General features: G+C 40.2%; 3 protein-coding genes across 7 annotated transcripts in view; 2 read left to right on the plus strand and 1 right to left on the minus strand.

The window, feature by feature from the left end:
* Positions 1–211: 211 nt before the first annotated feature.
* On the minus strand, positions 212–2,370 carry LOC119896849 (type-4 ice-structuring protein LS-12-like). Its single transcript, XM_038710281.1, has 4 exons — positions 2,222–2,370; positions 1,974–2,048; positions 1,429–1,579; positions 212–610 (listed from the first exon to the last, which is right to left on the minus strand). Exons 2-4 carry the CDS (start codon positions 2,023–2,025, stop codon positions 382–384), a joined length of 432 nt encoding a protein of 143 aa, XP_038566209.1. The 5' UTR covers positions 2,026–2,048; positions 2,222–2,370; the 3' UTR covers positions 212–381.
* A 4,135-nt stretch (positions 2,371–6,505) lies between these two features.
* On the plus strand, positions 6,506–10,437 carry rbm8a (RNA binding motif protein 8A). Of its 2 annotated transcripts, none has more exons than XM_038710675.1 (6): positions 6,506–6,650; positions 7,283–7,342; positions 7,463–7,540; positions 8,336–8,472; positions 9,561–9,697; positions 9,971–10,437. In XM_038710675.1, exons 1-6 carry the CDS (start codon positions 6,584–6,586, stop codon positions 10,017–10,019), a joined length of 528 nt encoding a protein of 175 aa, XP_038566603.1. In that variant the 5' UTR covers positions 6,506–6,583; the 3' UTR covers positions 10,020–10,437. The 2 variants fall into 2 exon arrangements, with proteins under 2 accessions (XP_038566603.1, XP_038566604.1); XM_038710676.1 differs by having other exon boundaries at positions 6,553–6,644.
* Positions 10,438–10,796: 359 nt separating this feature from the next.
* otud7b (OTU deubiquitinase 7B) overlaps positions 10,797–17,043 on the plus strand; it is a 40,596-nt gene continuing 34,349 nt past the window's right edge. For all 4 annotated transcript variants that reach the window (XM_038710677.1, XM_038710678.1, XM_038710679.1 and 1 more), the window contains exon 1: positions 10,797–10,995. The gene's annotated coding sequence lies outside the window, so the exon portion shown is untranslated. The remainder of the gene's footprint in view (positions 10,996–17,043) is intronic.

Below are 17,043 nucleotides of genomic sequence, written 5' to 3' on the forward strand. Positions count from 1 at the left end.
CTACTTCTGAATATTGAATAATGAATGATGGAAAACACAGATGACCTAAAGGTTAGAGGTAATGTTGATATCGACTTCCACTTCAATGATTAACTCTCATCAGATTCTGCTACAATTTATTTCATTTCAACTTTATTAACTACCCTTAGGCTTTTCATAAATTAATTTCTGTACTCATATAAGACAAAATAAATAATATGTCCGCTCAAAATGATGACTTCCATACCCCTTTATTGATGACATTCAAGCATCACGTCTCAGATGATTTAGAGAGAGAGGAGTATGCTGGACAAACACCAGTGAAGTATTCTGTGTGGCAACAAAAGTGACCTCTAGCCCAGCTTGGCCGTTAATGCAGCTGGAGTAAACCAACAGCCAGCTTTACTTGGAGGGGAGCAGGGACTTGGTCTTGTCCACCACCTGCTGGAAGATCTTCTCCATCATGTCGGTCAGAGGCTTGACCTGAGTGTTGAAGTTGTCAGTCAGGGGCTTGATCTGTTCCTCAATGTTGGCGATGAGGGGCTGGACCTGCTCCTGCAGCTTGGCAGCCTCAGCCTGGACCTTCTTAACCAGAGGCTGGATCTGGGCCTTGCTGTCCTCAATGTAAGTCCTGTGGAAGGTAGATGAAGCGACATACTGCTGTTAATCACTGCTGCTAACTCTGACTTGTATTTAATAAAGAAAAATTTACTAAAACTGCTTGACAATTGACTTTTAAGGAGAATTTTGACTAGTTGCTACTACACCAAGCCATTCAGGGTGTATACTGTATGCTGTGTGTATGTCTAGGTCACAATAATGTGAATTAAACCTAAAAGAAACCAAACTAACCATTTACTATCCCAAGAAGTGGTTAGCCTTTGGCCTTTTTAGCCGCTTTATGTATAATTTTGTCATCATAAATATGACTTTTTCATCTTGACAACTGACTGAAAAGTGACATATTTGTTGTTTCTTAAGTCAGTTTTTCTCATTTGTGAAATTTCTCAATTACACAAGATTGAAATAAACATGTACTGGTTTATAGCTAGTAAAATAAGTAAATTAATAAAATGAAATTTGCTCAGATAGACCTTCTGGAATTTCTATGTGCCATTTTGACAATATTGTTCTAACACTTAACACTGGCCATACGCTTCAAGCGTAAACTAGAGTTTACTAGAGTTTAGAGCATTTCCCTGAATGCCCTATTCAACCTGCCACATTCACTGAGTGGAACAGTGAGTTTAAATTCCTACAGCCCCACAACTACGAGCAAAACTAAATCAAAGTTACAGCATCCCAACAAAAGACAGAATATTATTTTGTCCATAAAACAATCATGAAAGGCTGAATGCAGTGCTGTTAGTGGAGGTAGGAGTTAAAGAAGTAGACAATGGAAAAAGAACAAGGAAATAAAGGTATATTTTTCTGTTGGTTGTTACTTACTGGCCAGTGTGGGTCACCTCAAGAGCCTTCACCTTCTCCACAATGTCCTGAGTTGTGGAGGTGATGCTGGCAGACATGTCATTGACAATCTTGGAGATTCTGTCCACCTCAGACTGGATGTCCCGCTTCACCAGTGACCCGGCCTCAGTGCCTGTGAGCACACATTTACTGTTCTTTATCTAAATCCACAAAATTTGATTAAAGCTTACACACTAAAAGACTTTAAGAAGAATATGAACAATAGTGCCTTCAGTTCATCAGAATGAAGGGTAGGTCTCCACATGAACACACAATATGACAAAAAAAAGATAAGCACTAGTTCTCAGCTGCTTATAAGACTTTAAACTACTTATGGCATGCAGTGTATTCTAAATTGCACAAGGCAAGTTTTTAGTTGAGGAAATGTCGAAAAAAGGTTCTGATGTGCAAAAAATGAAGCTGAATTTCACTCTATATATTTCATAGTCTATATGTGATCTTTAAAATACATTTCAAATATCAAATATGGTTTTTAATTTTTTTAAGTCTGTGAAAATATGTCTTACCATGGGCAACAGACAGCACAACGACAAGAGCGGCAACAAGGGAGAATTTCATGGCTGAAGATGAGCAAGACCAACCTAGAGAAAGTTGAAGGGTTAGTCAGATAAACTGAAAGTTGCAATTGCAATATAATGATGGAAACATGTCTGATAATGTAAGAAATTTAAGAAATAATCAATGTGTTTTCCACAAATATATGAAAAATACACTGCCGTACAAAGGATAAGAAACCAACATAAAGCAGACATACCTTAACTCCTGGGGTTCTTGGACCTAACGGTACCTTCTGTCAGGGAGCTAGAGGCTTTTATAGCTCCAGTGGATGAGTAAATCGTGGCTAATCAGAATTTAATCAATTCCCACGTAAAGAAGTGACCTGACAAGAGGAGTACAAACATTGTGTTGGCTGAACCTTGATGCTTGATAGCTGTCACAAGAAAGACACAAAGTCCACTGTGTGTGTGATTGTGAGTTGGAGAGAAAGATTCATACATTGTGAAATGTTGGCTGCTGTGACCTGATGAATCTTTATTTTTAAGAACATTTCCTCAAGAACTGTACTTACATAGTTTTTTGAGGCACTTGTCCTATACTTGAGTAAAGGCATTTAGTTGATGCTACTTATACTCATACTTACTAGAGTATAGTATATTTCTACTCCATAAGATTTCAGAGGGAAATATTATGCTTTTTTACTCCACTAGTGAACTGACTTTGAAGATCCAGGTTTTACACACAAAATAGATTATCATCTTTTAAAATGTGATGCACTGATGTAAATAACGCTACCTAACAGTATAGGCAGTAGTAAAATTTAGCTTTACTTCAACCAGCTACAACTAAAAAATGCTGTGGACAAATGAATGCATCAGCAATAGCTGCTTAATGAGAACTTTTCATACTTTACATATTGCTGCATATATATAAATATATAAATATATATATATAAAATGCAAGAAATAAAACATATATGTGTAGTGAAGTTTTTTTTTTTTTACCTTGAGACTGTTAAGTAAAAGATCTGACACTGGGTTTATTTATACATTGTCTGTCTTCTTAACAGCTGATGAGTGTCATTTGATAAGATAGAGTTACTGAGTTGTGCTGACCTTGGACACCAATCTACTTAGTCCTATCAGCAGTTGCCCCATAATGTATGAACAATCTACAGCAGGCTGAGATGAGCTCCTGATAAACTCATTATAGAAGATACAGTAGAGAGATGCTGCAGTTACCATGTCTGTCATCATACTGGGGCTTTCTTTGTCTGTTATGTCACATGTTTTAAAACCACCATACTTATTAATTAACTGAACAGATGTTCCTACAAAAGATCAAATGGTTAAAATTATCATATGATATTATATACACTGAACAAAATTATAAGCGCAACACTTTTGTTTTTGCCCCCATTCATCATGAGCTGCACTCAAAGATCTAAGACTTTCTCTACGTACACAAAAGGCCTATTTCTCTCAAAAACTGTCAACTACTCAAAATGTGTGTTAGTGAGCATTTCTCCTTTGCCAAGATAATCCATCCATCTCACAGTTGTTGCATATCAAGATGCTGATCAGACAGCATGGGTATTGCATGGGTGTTCCTTAGGCTGGCCACAATAAAAGGCCACTCGAAAATGTGCAGTTCCATCACACAGCAGAATGCCACAGATGTCGTAAGTTTTGAGGGAGCGTGCAATTGGCATGCTGACTGCAGGAATGTCCACCAGAGCTGTTGCCTGTGAATTGAATGCTCATTTCTCTACTATAAGCAGTTTCCAAAGGCATTTCAGAGAATTTGGCAGTACATCCAACTGGCCTCACAACCGCAGACCACGTTTAACCACACCAGCCGAGGACCTCCAGATCCAGCATCTTCACCTACAAGATGGTCTGAGACCAGCCACCTGGACAGCTGCTGCAACAATTTGTTTGCATAACCAAAGAATTTCTGCACAAACTGTCTGGAACCATCTCAGGGAAGCTCATCTGCATGTTCGTCGTCCTCATCGGGGTCTCGACCAGACTGCAGTTCGTCACAACCAACTTGAGTGGGCAAATGCTCACATTCAAAGGCGTCTGGCACTTTGGAGAGGTGTTCTATTCATGGATGAATCCCGGTTTTCACAGTACAAGGCAGATGGCAGACTGAATAGCGTCATGTGGGTGAGCGGTTTGTTGATGTCAACGTTGTGGATCGAGAGGCCCATGGTGGCGGTGGGGTTATGGTATGGGCAGGCGTGTGTTATGGACAGTGAACACAGGTAAATTTTATAGATTTTGAATGCACAGAGATACCGTGACAAGATCCTGAGGCCCATTGTTATGCTATCCATCCACGAACATCACCTCATGTTGCAGTATGTATGATAATGCACGGCCCCATGTTGCAAGGATCTGTGCACAATTCCTAGAATCTGAAAACATACCATCTCTTGCATGACCAGCATACTCACCGGACACGTCACCCATTGAGCATGTTTGGGATGCTCTGGATCGTCGTATACGACAGCATGTTCCAGGTCCTGCTAATATGCAGCAACTTCACACAGCCATTGAGGAGGAGTGGACCAACATTCCACAGGCCACAATCAACAACCTGATCAACTCTATGTGAAGGAGATGTGTTGCACTGCGTGAGGCAAATGGCGGTCACACCAGATACTGATTGGTTTCCGGTTATAATTTTGTTCGGTGTAAATATACTATATATGAACTTCAGTTAACCCACCATGTGATGTATCTTACATACCTGTACTAATCCTACTTTTAGTGCAACACTGTAATAAATGCTCAAGAAAGCTCATATCTCACCACAAACCATTGTCTCTCTCTCTCTGACCATTCATACACTTTTCTTTTATTCATTAATTGATCCCATTTCCTGTTCATATCATGGTTTTGGATTGCTACAGGGCAACAGGCCTGTTGGTCCTATTCCTCTATAAGCTCCAAGGAATTATCTGCTAAGCTTTGCCATGCGGTCCATCCCAAAGTTTACAGGTATGGATCGATTCTACAGGTAAAAAACAAACCTACAGTTACAAATAGTTTTGTCCCACATTTGACACATTCTACTGAATAGCCAATGGGAATGTTCGGATAAACCTGTCATTTGACTATCCAATCAGGAATGTCAGTTCACCATCCAATCACGGATCCAGGGGAGCAGGCCTTAGTAAGCATGTCTCGCTGGGATAATGAGAATGAGAAGCTGCTTTTCCCTAAATCAGTATGATACTCAACCATGATACTCGAACAGCAGCAACTGTACTGTTTCTTAGACTTTGTTCCTGCAGAGATTACTAACTAACAAACAGGGATCACATTCAGCTCTGCCTCCGGAGTGTGTCTGTCAGATTAGCTGTTTTTAAAAGTACTGCTTCCACCTCACAACAATGTCTCTGTTTTCCCTCATATTAGCATTTTTCTGCACTGCTGAGAAGGTCCTGTTATTGGAGTGGCTCGGCATCCTTGTTCAAAACTGAGAATGTGGAGGTGAAATTAAAACTTATGTCTGTCTTTCACTAGACATTTCCAGCACATCCTCACTACATGTTTTCTTTTTACCCGGCCACTGTCATTTGTTCCACTCATCACCAGATGTTGATCAGTCTTTCTCTCTACCTATAGTCCATAACAGCAGCCTCAGAATTCATGGACCAAAAGCCTGTGCGGATGCATGAGAGCCCTCTGCTGGTCATGAGAGTTATTTTTGGTACTGTACATGTGTTGATACAGTCTATGGTGGAACCATGTAAGCCTGTGACCTGTCTAGAAGTAAAAAAAAACACACACACAAGATCCTAGTGGTCTGTAGTCATCAAATTGCCTGTGTTGAGCTGAGTGGTGCATAGATCAGAATCAGAATCAGCTTTATTGCCAGGTATGTGTACACATACGAGGAATTTGACTCAGGATTGTGCATTGCTCACGGTGTGCTTACTTATACAATAATACAAAATTACAATAATAAAAATAAAATAAAATCAGACACAGACTTCAGTGCAGACAACACAAGGTCTGTGTCGTGAGCAATGTACACATCAACCACCTCAAGGCCAAATAAACATCCTTAAACAATGCCAAAATTAAGCACAATTAGTTTTATTAATTAGCATGAAGAAAGCCCAAAGTCCACTCCACCAGCCTGCAATCCATTCTCCGGTTTGCACCGGGTACAACAATTCAATGTACCCAAATAAGCACATTATTAGCATCAAAATGTAGGCCTACTTAAGGCACCTAAAGTAAAAGTACTCATCATGCAGAATGTCCCATTTCAGAATAATATACAGTAGCCTATTATATAACTGTATTATAATTATTCTGATAATACATCACGTTAATGTTATTGCTGGTAAAGGTGGGCCTAATTTTTGACCCATAACGATAATGTAAGTCATAATTTATTAGTTGATATGTATTTTGTATTAATAATCTGCAAAGAAATTAATGTTAGGGTATACTAAGTAGAGAAACTGTAGCAGAGGATAAATGTGATTTACTGTAAACTTACTTTTACGTAATCTGGCAACATCCGGCAACCCTTTGGCTCTTTATGCGTACGCACGTTGCGTTGGTCGGAACAGCAGCAAACACACACAGACATCATGGCGGACGTACTGGACCTTCATGAAGCGGGAGGCGAGGACTTTCCTATGGATGAGGATGGTGATGGTAATAATAATATATATGCCCACTGGCGGATGCTCCATAACTAAGGCTTTTAAATGACGTGTAAATGCTCAGGTTTAATGTATATGAAAATGGCCGTGGCTGAAAATGCTACAAATGCTTACTGCGTGGTAGCAGGCCTGAGAAATGCTAACATTAAGCTAACAACGCAGTGGTGCTTCATTCAAAGGCTCTTTGTAAGCTAGCTAGGTCGTGGTTATTGTAAACTGTAATGATCAGTTTTGCAAAACCTTTCTGTAAATGTGTTTCCTAGCTTAACAGCGTTCGCTACCTTACATAGGGTTAAATATTTACGTTACAACATAACCTGAACTTAGATCACTGTTATTAGCCACCGCTAGCACTTTCCCTCCTAACGTTATAGCTATCAGCTTGTAAGAGAAGTTACACTGACAAAAGTGCACAGAACTTACAAGCCACAACGTTACGTATTTCCACACCCGTACAGCATGTTGTAGTGATACTGTGGCGTTAACTACATAACGTCTATCCAAAATAGTGTAATTTACATAAAAGTAGGAGTTAGCTAACGTTAGCTGTTACACTTGCAAAACTGGGAGCGAGGAGAGGTAAGTTAACCAGCATTTTCTGACTTATTCAACTTCCTTCCACAGAAAGCATCCATAAGTTGAAGGAGAAAGCCAAGAAGAGGAAAGGACGCGGCTTTGGCTCAGGTGAGTTACTTTACCACTGTTGTGAGATTGGTTTATGTTCTCCTAATAATGAAGCCTTTTAATACAGTTTGCTAGGCTAGTCAACAATGTTTTCATATTTTTCTGTGCTGCCGTTTCCAGAGGAAGGAGCCAGGTCCAGAATCAAAGAGGACTATGATACTGTGGAACAGGACGGGGATGAGCCAGGTCCTCAGAGATGTGAGTGTTGCAGTTCATATTAAGAATATAATTTAGTTTAAAGGTAAGAAAATAAAGTTAAAGCTGCACATTTGTCACCCTAAAGTGCCTCCTAGGTTTATGAATTCAGTTAAGTCACAACAGTTCCCAAAACTAATGTATGAAATCTTTCTATTGTCACCAGTTAGTGGCTTTTTTCAGTCCCATTCACACCCCATTTCTGAGCCACTCTTAAAAAGGGCGAAACAATTAATTGAAATATTATCAAAATCACAATATAGCCAAGTGCATTAAAACTGATTTTTAACCCAGGCTGTCTCCCAAGTTGGGACTGTTCTGGTAGCTGGAAATTACATGATGTTAGTCAATTTGTATGTGAATAAAATTTTATTTTCATTTGATATTACTTTCTTGTACTTTATATTTTCATATATGACAACATGTTTATAGCATTGCCATATGTTAAGTACATGGCAGAATATAGAAAGAGAGCAGCTTGATTAACAAATTCATAATGTATATTTAAAATCTTTTCTTTCTTTTTTTTTTATCGTGGGATGGACACAACGCTTTTATCCAGATGGTTAGAATAGTTTTTGATTATTTTGGAAATACAATAGATTGAATAGAATAGAAAAATGGCAGCTTTGCTCTGTAACTCAAATGAGTGATATAGAGAGAGAGACAAACTGGACCATGAGAAATCTTCTAGCATGGAATGAGAGCTTTGGTAATCATAACTGTACTTGGCTCAATACAAAGTTGAAACTGCTGATTTGTTAAATTATTTGACCCGTATGCCTGTTCTTGTTGCAGCGGTGGAGGGCTGGATCCTGTTTGTGACAGGTGTACATGAAGAGGCCACAGAGGAAGACATCCATGACAAGTTTTCTGAGTTTGGAGAAATCAAGAACCTGCATCTCAATCTTGACCGCAGAACAGGCTACCTCAAGGTGAGTCAAATGCATCATTAGCGTGTTTGTGGGTTTCAACGTGTCCTTTTCATAGAAGAGATGTTCACATTCAGTCAATGCACACCTTTTACTGTTTATTTCGTATTTTCATCGACACAGCCTCTGCTGTTTTTTCATTCTTCCTGACTGGTGTAAGGAGTCTTTTGTTCTGTACAAAACCAGACCTGACCTGTGTAAAGCCAACATTTGCTACTATACAAGTAAACCTTGCTGTCACTGCAACTTCCTCCTGGATCCATATTCTTCATATATGTCTGTCCATAATTTTGTCATCCTGATTGTCCATACTGTAATTTAATGTTGGTCTACTCTGTTCTGTGCTCATGACATCTGTGGCTTGTTTGGCTGTCTTGGGAGATGGATCCCTCCTCTGTTGCTCTTCCTGAGATTTCCTCCACTTTCCCCCCTTTTTAAAGATTTTTGGTGGGGGAGTTTTTTTGTTATCTAAATCGAGGATCCAATGATAAAGACTGTCTTATTGATTGTAAAGCCCCTTGAGGTAAATTTGTTATATTGGGTTATATAATGAAAATTAGCTTGACATGACAGGAAAGAAATGATTAAAGTTATTAGAGTATATTCAAATATTTGCAGTGTTTAGAATGTATCCATTTGCCACCATGTAGTACACAACACATTGCTGTTGAAGTGCACATTATGCTTCAACTTTCCTCTAAGCCACAAGGTGGCAGCATTGTTTTGTGTATGAAGTAAGAACAAAGCATTTTGGACAGGCATAGAGAATGTCCATTTGTGTTACAGGCTGTTTGAAGATAAACCTGATGAAACAATCTCATGCATTTCATTTCTAATCTTTTCAATGTGTCAGACATAAAATGTATAGTTTTTGGTAAGCTTTTGTGCGAAGTTTACCCAATGATCCCACGCTGTGGTTTCAGCAGGACCGTTACAATAGTCCACTTTAAGGATATTATATTATTGGGTGATCAGAAGCCTTGTTTTCTTTGCTTTGTTGTTCATTAACATTGTAATATGCTACCAAATTCCAAAGCTGGAATGCTATAAATGTGCAATAACTCACATGATGTGCTTATAACTGTCACTAGGGATATGCACTGGTGGAGTATGAGACATACAAAGAGGCCCAGGCAGCCATGGAAGGGCTCAACGGTCAGGATATGATGGGCCAGCCTATCAGTGTTGACTGGGGGTTTGTCAGAGGGCCCCCCAAGAACAAGAGGAGGTGAGGGGGGGGTGTGTTTGGCTGTGGTAAATGGAGTGTTGGCATACAGTGTTGTTTGCCAAAATTTGGTGGAGTTTCATCATGTTATTGTGGTATTTATTTTCACCTAGTGGTTGATGTTTGCAGTGTTTACAATAAAGATATTTAGGCTATCTAGTTAGTTAGAAGTTTTTATTTTTTAATAGTAGGACGCCCCACCTAGGAAAATACAGTTCAGTTGGTTAGTTATTGAAAAATGATCTTGTTTAATATGGTGTATGTGTTTTATCACAGGACTGGTGGACGGAGGCGCAGCAGAAGTCCGGACAGGAGGCGGCGTTGAGTTTGGCAGTAGTCATTGGCCAGAAGAGTTGTCTGTCACTTTGACAGGCAGTTTATAATCCTCTCCATAAGAACCTAATTTCAGAGTTTTTGTACAATATTTTGGTGTAACAGTTGTTTATAGCATTTAGTTGCGTAACTTCAAAATTGAGATATGGAAAACAAAATCATAAATTGGCCTAACAGCAGCATTTTCTGTTTCTTGTGAATTGCTTATTAAGCTGCTGTACAATGCAACAGAAGAATATCAGTTCAGCTGTGTCAGTAAAACTAGGTTTTTACTTTCAACACCAACTTGTAGTACATGTATATTCCCTCAAAAGTGGTATTCAGTTTGCTCAATGTTCTGTGCATTTTTATTGTGCTGCAGTGTTTTTGTTTTATATAACTTGGGGAAAATTAAACTTTTTAAAAGGTAACTGTGTGCCCTCATTTGTGTTTTATTTAGCATCGCTAATGACGTAGGGTTTACATCATCCTAGATGACCTCACTGTGGCAATGCTGTTGCCCCAGCTATTTTGTGAACCCCAAAGCACCTGTCACTCTGGACTCGGACCACACTCATAGGCTACCCGGACAAAGCCCCTTGCCCCCTATATTTCTGCAGCCAATTGGCAAGCGAATGTTTTGTAGTCTGTCGTTCTCATTTGGTGTTTACACTTCTGGGGAACATCAGTCAAGGTCCCCGAGAATCACCATTGGTGCTTATAAATGTCTTGTAGATAGACTCTTCTCTCTGATTGGGTGGCTCTTCGAGGGGGCGGTTCAAGGATTCGGTTGACGTTGTTGTTGTAAGTGGTGGAGAAATTACTTTGTCGGTGGTGGTCCGGTTTGGGATTTTACGCTTAGTTCCACCTATGGAGATGCTAAAAAGTTAGGAATTGTTGCTCTTGGAAACGTATATGGACATTACAAGTTAATACTTGCTGGAAAACTAAATGGGACGATGAAAACAATATCTGCTAGGCCGTTCAAGGTAAGCAGTGATGGGATACTCTGGCTACTAGCCTTAACGTTAGCTAACGTTAGCTACTGATTAGCCAGGCTTGAAGAAGCCACTTGCTAGTCAAACGAAACGGATCGGTCTACACACTGAAAAATAAACTACTCTTCTGTGTAATGAGCATCAATGCATACGTATAGCAGTTTCCCAGAGGGGTGATAAAAATGTATATTGCGTGAAAATAAAGTTATTAGGCTGCGTGTAAACGGTGCATGAACCCCATGCGTTGAACGCCCCAAATGCGTTTATGTAAGCATGTGTATTGTTCGTTGATATTTTGTTCCAAAGAATAGTTGTAACCATTATAGCTGTCTCATTTAGGAGAAGCCAATCATCGGTAGAATTGATCTGTATATGTTAACCGTGGCAAGCAGGTTGGTGAACTGAATTGGTTGCTAAACGTTACATTAGCGTTATCTGCTGATAAATAACTGTTAACGTTACAGATGTGCAGTTTAAATATCTCATTTTAAAGTTGTGCTGAATGGGAGATCAGATTTATATTTGCCCTTTTATCAGTTATGTTTTTCCCGTAAGAATTAACTAACATTATTTTTGCTAGCTGTCTAAGAGCTGGCAGTCACGATCCAGATTAACTGAGACCGGTTTTTATTTAAGGTGCATGTGTGATGTAACGTTTACTTAAAATACCAGCTTAGAGAACATTTTGGAGTTTACACGCACTCGCGTGTGTTTCCTAACGCTAACCTCTAACCAAAACGACTGGTGAGTGGCAAACTTGGTCGAGTGAGTCAAGTCAGCAGCAGCACTAAGCATTTCTTCCCAAACCTTGCTGCCAGATATGTGTGACTACAGCCTGAGCTGTCTGGTCATTGGGTTCAGTGCTCCGTGCTCGTTTTGAAACTAGGACTGGGTTTATTTGCCATCATTTCCAACATCACCACGACGTAAGAGGTTTGCGTTACACTTTGCCTTGCATTATTAAGGTTATTGTGTTTGTTACTTACTGCACTCAACCTTCCGGGAGTGTTTATGTTGTTTAGAAAAACATATTCTGTTGGAATCACTTGCAGCAGTAAGTAGGCACCTCATCTTACAAGGCTGATGGAATTCCTAAGAAACTAGGAATTGTGTAGCCGCTAAATGAACCCCATCTATCCCTCCCACCTGTGCTCATTCCTTCCAGTGGCTGTGCAGGGTGATGTTTGAAATGCGGGACACACAGACGACTGCCCTGCAGTTGCAAAGAAGAGTAGCAGTGTGGAAAGTTAGACTGAACTTCCAGCTTAATACTACTAAACTGGATGATGTATTTATTAAAGTTGCCTTTTGATCAATTCTGGGATCCATCATCATCCGTTATACACTGTGGCTTGAAGATAAAAAATATATTTCCCCATACTGATGCACCTTCTCTGTGAGGTTGCACTGTCAGGCTTTATTATGCAAGTTCTCAACACTTAGAGGAATACACTGATGCATGAAGCAGCACAAAGAGCACCTCTGGCAAGTATTTTAAGTAGGGTGTAGCATCATTCCCCATGCAATTCAGATTCCAAACTGGCAATGTATAAAAAGAAAAATATCACGATAACAATGCAGGTTTGCCTCTTTGTAAGTAATTAGATGATAGGAGCTGTGTTGTGAACGTTTGGTCGGCTCTATTGGTGATTGATTTTTTGTGAACCATTTGAATTTTGTTGTTGCAAATGAAAATGCGTGGGCTTGCTATTTGCATCTTATCATACAGAGATCTCCGACAGTATTCAAATGAGCTGTGGTAAGCATTTCACAGTAGCCTTGTTTGAAAATGATACAGATGAGATGAGAACATGCTTAAATCAGTAGTGTGTAGACACTTGTAATGTCTGTGTATCTTGAAGTTGGAAGACCTGGTGACAGTGGGGTTATTGGCACACTGTTTGCTGTGACACATAGCAAAGGCATATAATTACACAATTTAGGGCAGAGCAGCAAAGAAGTAGTATGCGTTTCAGTTTATAACTCAGAAAGCAGACCCTTTGTTTAACTTATTGTGGGCAACATGTTTTAGATTGGGGAAATTACTTCTCAAAGGTTTTCTTTCTTTCATATTCTTCATATCTTCAACATTGATCTTACTAATTGTTCTTGTACTGGACCTCTGTGGCTGTTATGACTTATGCCTTGGTGTATATAGTATTTCACAGGGTAACCATGCTGCTTCACAACGCAGAGGGCATGAAAATTGAAACTCGTCTCTCGCCGGGCTCCCCCAAACAGCTGCTCACTAAGTGTGTATCCTGTGTGTGTGCGTGCGTCATGGATCCAGTGTCAGTTTCAGAGCCAGGCCCATTCGGCCATGGAGGTATTCCCATAGGATCTTTCGAACACGGTCAGATTAATAAGTAAGTAGATGAGTGCTTCTTCAGGTTAGTAGGACAAACGCATGACGTTTGTGTCAGGCATCCATGTTCCACTCAATTGTGCAGTGTATATGCTCAGCCTAGAAAAGCAGGAGCTAAGCCTAGCAATCTACCTTGGTCCCCTCATTGCCTCAGTGAGATGGGGATCAATAGGTGGCTTGTCTCAGAGAGGCCTCTGTGTCCAGACAGCAACTCATAAAACTCTGTGGAGCCCCACCTTCCCTACTATGGCCGGTTGCCTGCCAGTCTTGTGACACAGCAACCAGCCAGTGCCCAGGGCTGTTTGTGTCAGGGTGGGGAGACTTAGAACTGAGGCGTCATCTTTGAACAGCACGTTATGGCCTTAGCTGAATGTTTCCAGATTATATTTAGCTAATTCACACAATTGTCATACAACAGAAGTGACTGTAAGTAGGGTGGAATGGTTACATGAGGAAATATATATATAATATACATACACACACACACACACCAATTGAGCAGCTATAATCCTATACCGCATGAGGCACCACTCCCACAAGAGAACCTATGGTAATAAGAGCTTGGTGTATCAGTTACTTTATGCTCTTCACCTTTTCCTACTCTACATGCAGTACAGAGTGGGGGAATTGATAATGATTATACTTGCCACGAGCCAAACCTCAAAGTTAAATGTGCACGGTCAGTCAATTTTTGCACATCTTGATATATAGGTGTTAACATAACATTATTCCTTAATTAAAAAAATCACTTAGAATTTTAAAATGGATACATTACTATAGCAAACACAGCAACAAAGGTAGATCATTTTAGGTTGCATGTAAGCAAGCAGTATTTGTCTGTTGTGTCTGTCACATCTCTTCTTATGACTGATGCCTTTTCTCAATGCTGTCCATAAACTTTGCGATGTATTGTCAAGAATATGAAGACTTTACCCATTTTATGTTGAAATAATTTAGCTGTTGAAATGCACCTGCAGTAGTAGCGGTGGATAATTTGCCTTAAGATACAATCACAATATACATCACAATATTGCAATTTCTTTTTTGTTGTTTGGACATCAGTTAAGCTGTTGGACTCTCCTCACGTGAATTCTGGCTTTCTTTGAACTACAATAATAAAGGAACCTGGTGTTGCATTTTTATCACACAATAATGATACAGATATTATCATGAACGATATGATATGCCACACTCATAACCTGTAGTTGATTTGGCCTCTGTTGTTTTGTGAAATGTTGCTTTGGAAATTCACTAATGTGCTGTTTGTGAGACCTTGTATAGCTGACAGAAAAATTTAACCTAATATGACCCAAATATGTAATAAAGTTACTTCAGAGTTTAAGTCATTTTTACAAGACAGAAAACTATAGAAAACAACTGGTAGCTGGTGGGTTCCAGAGATTGTTTGTATTGGTACCTGTCAAAGTGGAGGGTAGAGTTGATAAATTCACCAGCATTAGCCATTCTGCCAACATTTGGGGGTAATGGTTATTTCCAAGCCTTAAAGCAGGTGGATAATGAGATTTAGATGCCACTTTAGCATGTGAACAAAAGGGTACTTTCCTATGCAGACTAGACTACATCAGTCCCTCCCTCCCTGCCCTGTTGATCCCGAACAGCAGGAGTAATCCAAACACAGCCCTGATGAGGAGCCTGTCACCCAGGATGACATCACACAGGGAGTGACGTGAAGTCGCCCTGCTGCGTACAGGGCCGGGCCTGCAGCACGTGGGGATTCACATGAGCATTAGTGCTGCCCGCCTGCAGAGGTGGGGGCTTGTTTAGCTACTAGCTTTAGATCTAGCTGGGCTTGGTTGGTTTCACATTCAGGCTGATTTAACAGGGGTATATCTTGAACATTGAAATGAGTCCTGTCTGCTTTAGAAGTGTCTGTTTTTCTTTCTTTTTTTTTTTTACATTCATACAGTCATTTGGGCTTGCACAACATTGAAAAAAGCTACCTGGATTGATCCACGCCCTTGTGTTTATGAAATCAGTTGCATTATTACATTGTTAAATACATTGGACTTGATGCGGATGCTTGTAGTTTTGACAAAAACTCTGCGTTGCACAATGGCTGCATGAAAATGTCATCCAAAACTAAACCGAAGTCTTGTGGTTTCAGAACTTGCACTTAATTGCCTTTCATCATTTTAATCATTTTACTTATTACTGTAGAGTCATGTTGCATATTTTGCAATTCACTGTTAGCACACCGATTGCTAATGAATCGGTGGGCAGTTTAGATGGATGCAGAGGCTTGTATTTCTTCATACAGCCTAAAAATCAATAATGAGGTCGCCAGGGCTGAATGAGGACTTCTCACCCACAGAGTCTGGAGTTTACTGTAGGTTGGTAGTTTTCTGGAATACTGCAACCAATGCATAATGTTCACCAAGTGAAGCAATTTATCCATCTACATATGTGCCGCTGTCCTTCAGTGGCGGACAACACTTTGCACTGGGTGCTCTGCAGCACTCACTCTGAATGTCTTGTTTTGGGTTTCTTTTTGTGCACATCTCTAAAACAGTAATGCGTTTGATAGCAGATTAGCTTCCGGTTCCCTCACTCACTTTGAGGATCAAATACCCTCATTACATTTTCTGCTGTTTCAGGTGTCCACCGCACTGACATAGTGCGCAATGTAATAGGGTCTCTGTGTGGAATGTGGGAATGCCGCTTATGGTCCCCTATAGCGCTCTCCACAGTAGGCTGCTTCATGTGGCTGTTCATTAGCACTCCCTGACTGGTGATTACTGGGCCTGACATGCCCCAGGCATGGACTAGGAACCTCTGAGGCCCGCTTTAATAGACTGCCTAACAAACTATCACAGCACACAGACAGAAAGGAAGAAAATAAAGCCAAGACTGCAGCAAAGGGTGGACAATATAGATTAAATTATAATAGCAATGTATAAGTGCAATTGCAGACTTTTCTTCTTTAAATGTTAAGGCTACTCCATTTTTGGTGTTTTACTAGAACAAAGTCCATCCATCCATCATCAACCGCTTATCCTGCGTACAGGGTCGAGGGGGGCTGGAGCCAATCCCAGCTGATGTCGAGTGAAAGGCGGGGTAGACCCTGGACAGGTTGCCAGTCCATCGCAGGGCCACACATAGACAACCACTCACACTCACACCTAAGGACAATTTAGAGACACCAATTAACCTAGCCTGCATGTCTTTGGATGGTGGGAGGAAGCCGGAGCACCTGGAGAGAACCCACGCAGACACGGGGACAACAAGCAAACTCGACACAAAGTCCCTTAATTTAAAAAAAGCTGCTCCAAAAGCTGAATAAAAGACAGATTTGTCAATTATTTCACCAGTGGTGAACTGAAATATCTGGGAGAATTTAGTCACATCAGTCTGCTCCAAAAGTATTGGAACAGTAAGGCAACTTCCTTTGTTTTTGTTGTTCACTGAAGACATTTGGGTTTAAGATCAAAAGATGAGTATGAGACAAGAGTTCAGAATTTCAGCTCTCATTTCCTGGTATTCACATCTAGATGTGTTAAACAACTCAGGACATATCACCCTTTGTATTAGACCACAGCATTCTTAGGTGAGCAAAAGTAATGAAACAACTAATCTTAAAGTAAATAACATTTAATATTTGGTGGCATAATCCTTGCTTGCAATAACTGCTTCAAGCCTGCGACCCATCGACATCA

Source organism: Micropterus salmoides, unplaced genomic scaffold, assembly GCF_014851395.1.
Source record: "Micropterus salmoides isolate LMB-PRFRI ecotype aquatic unplaced genomic scaffold, ASM1485139v1 Ms_hic_scaffold_11, whole genome shotgun sequence".
Taxonomy (NCBI): Eukaryota; Metazoa; Chordata; class Actinopteri; order Centrarchiformes; family Centrarchidae; genus Micropterus; species Micropterus salmoides.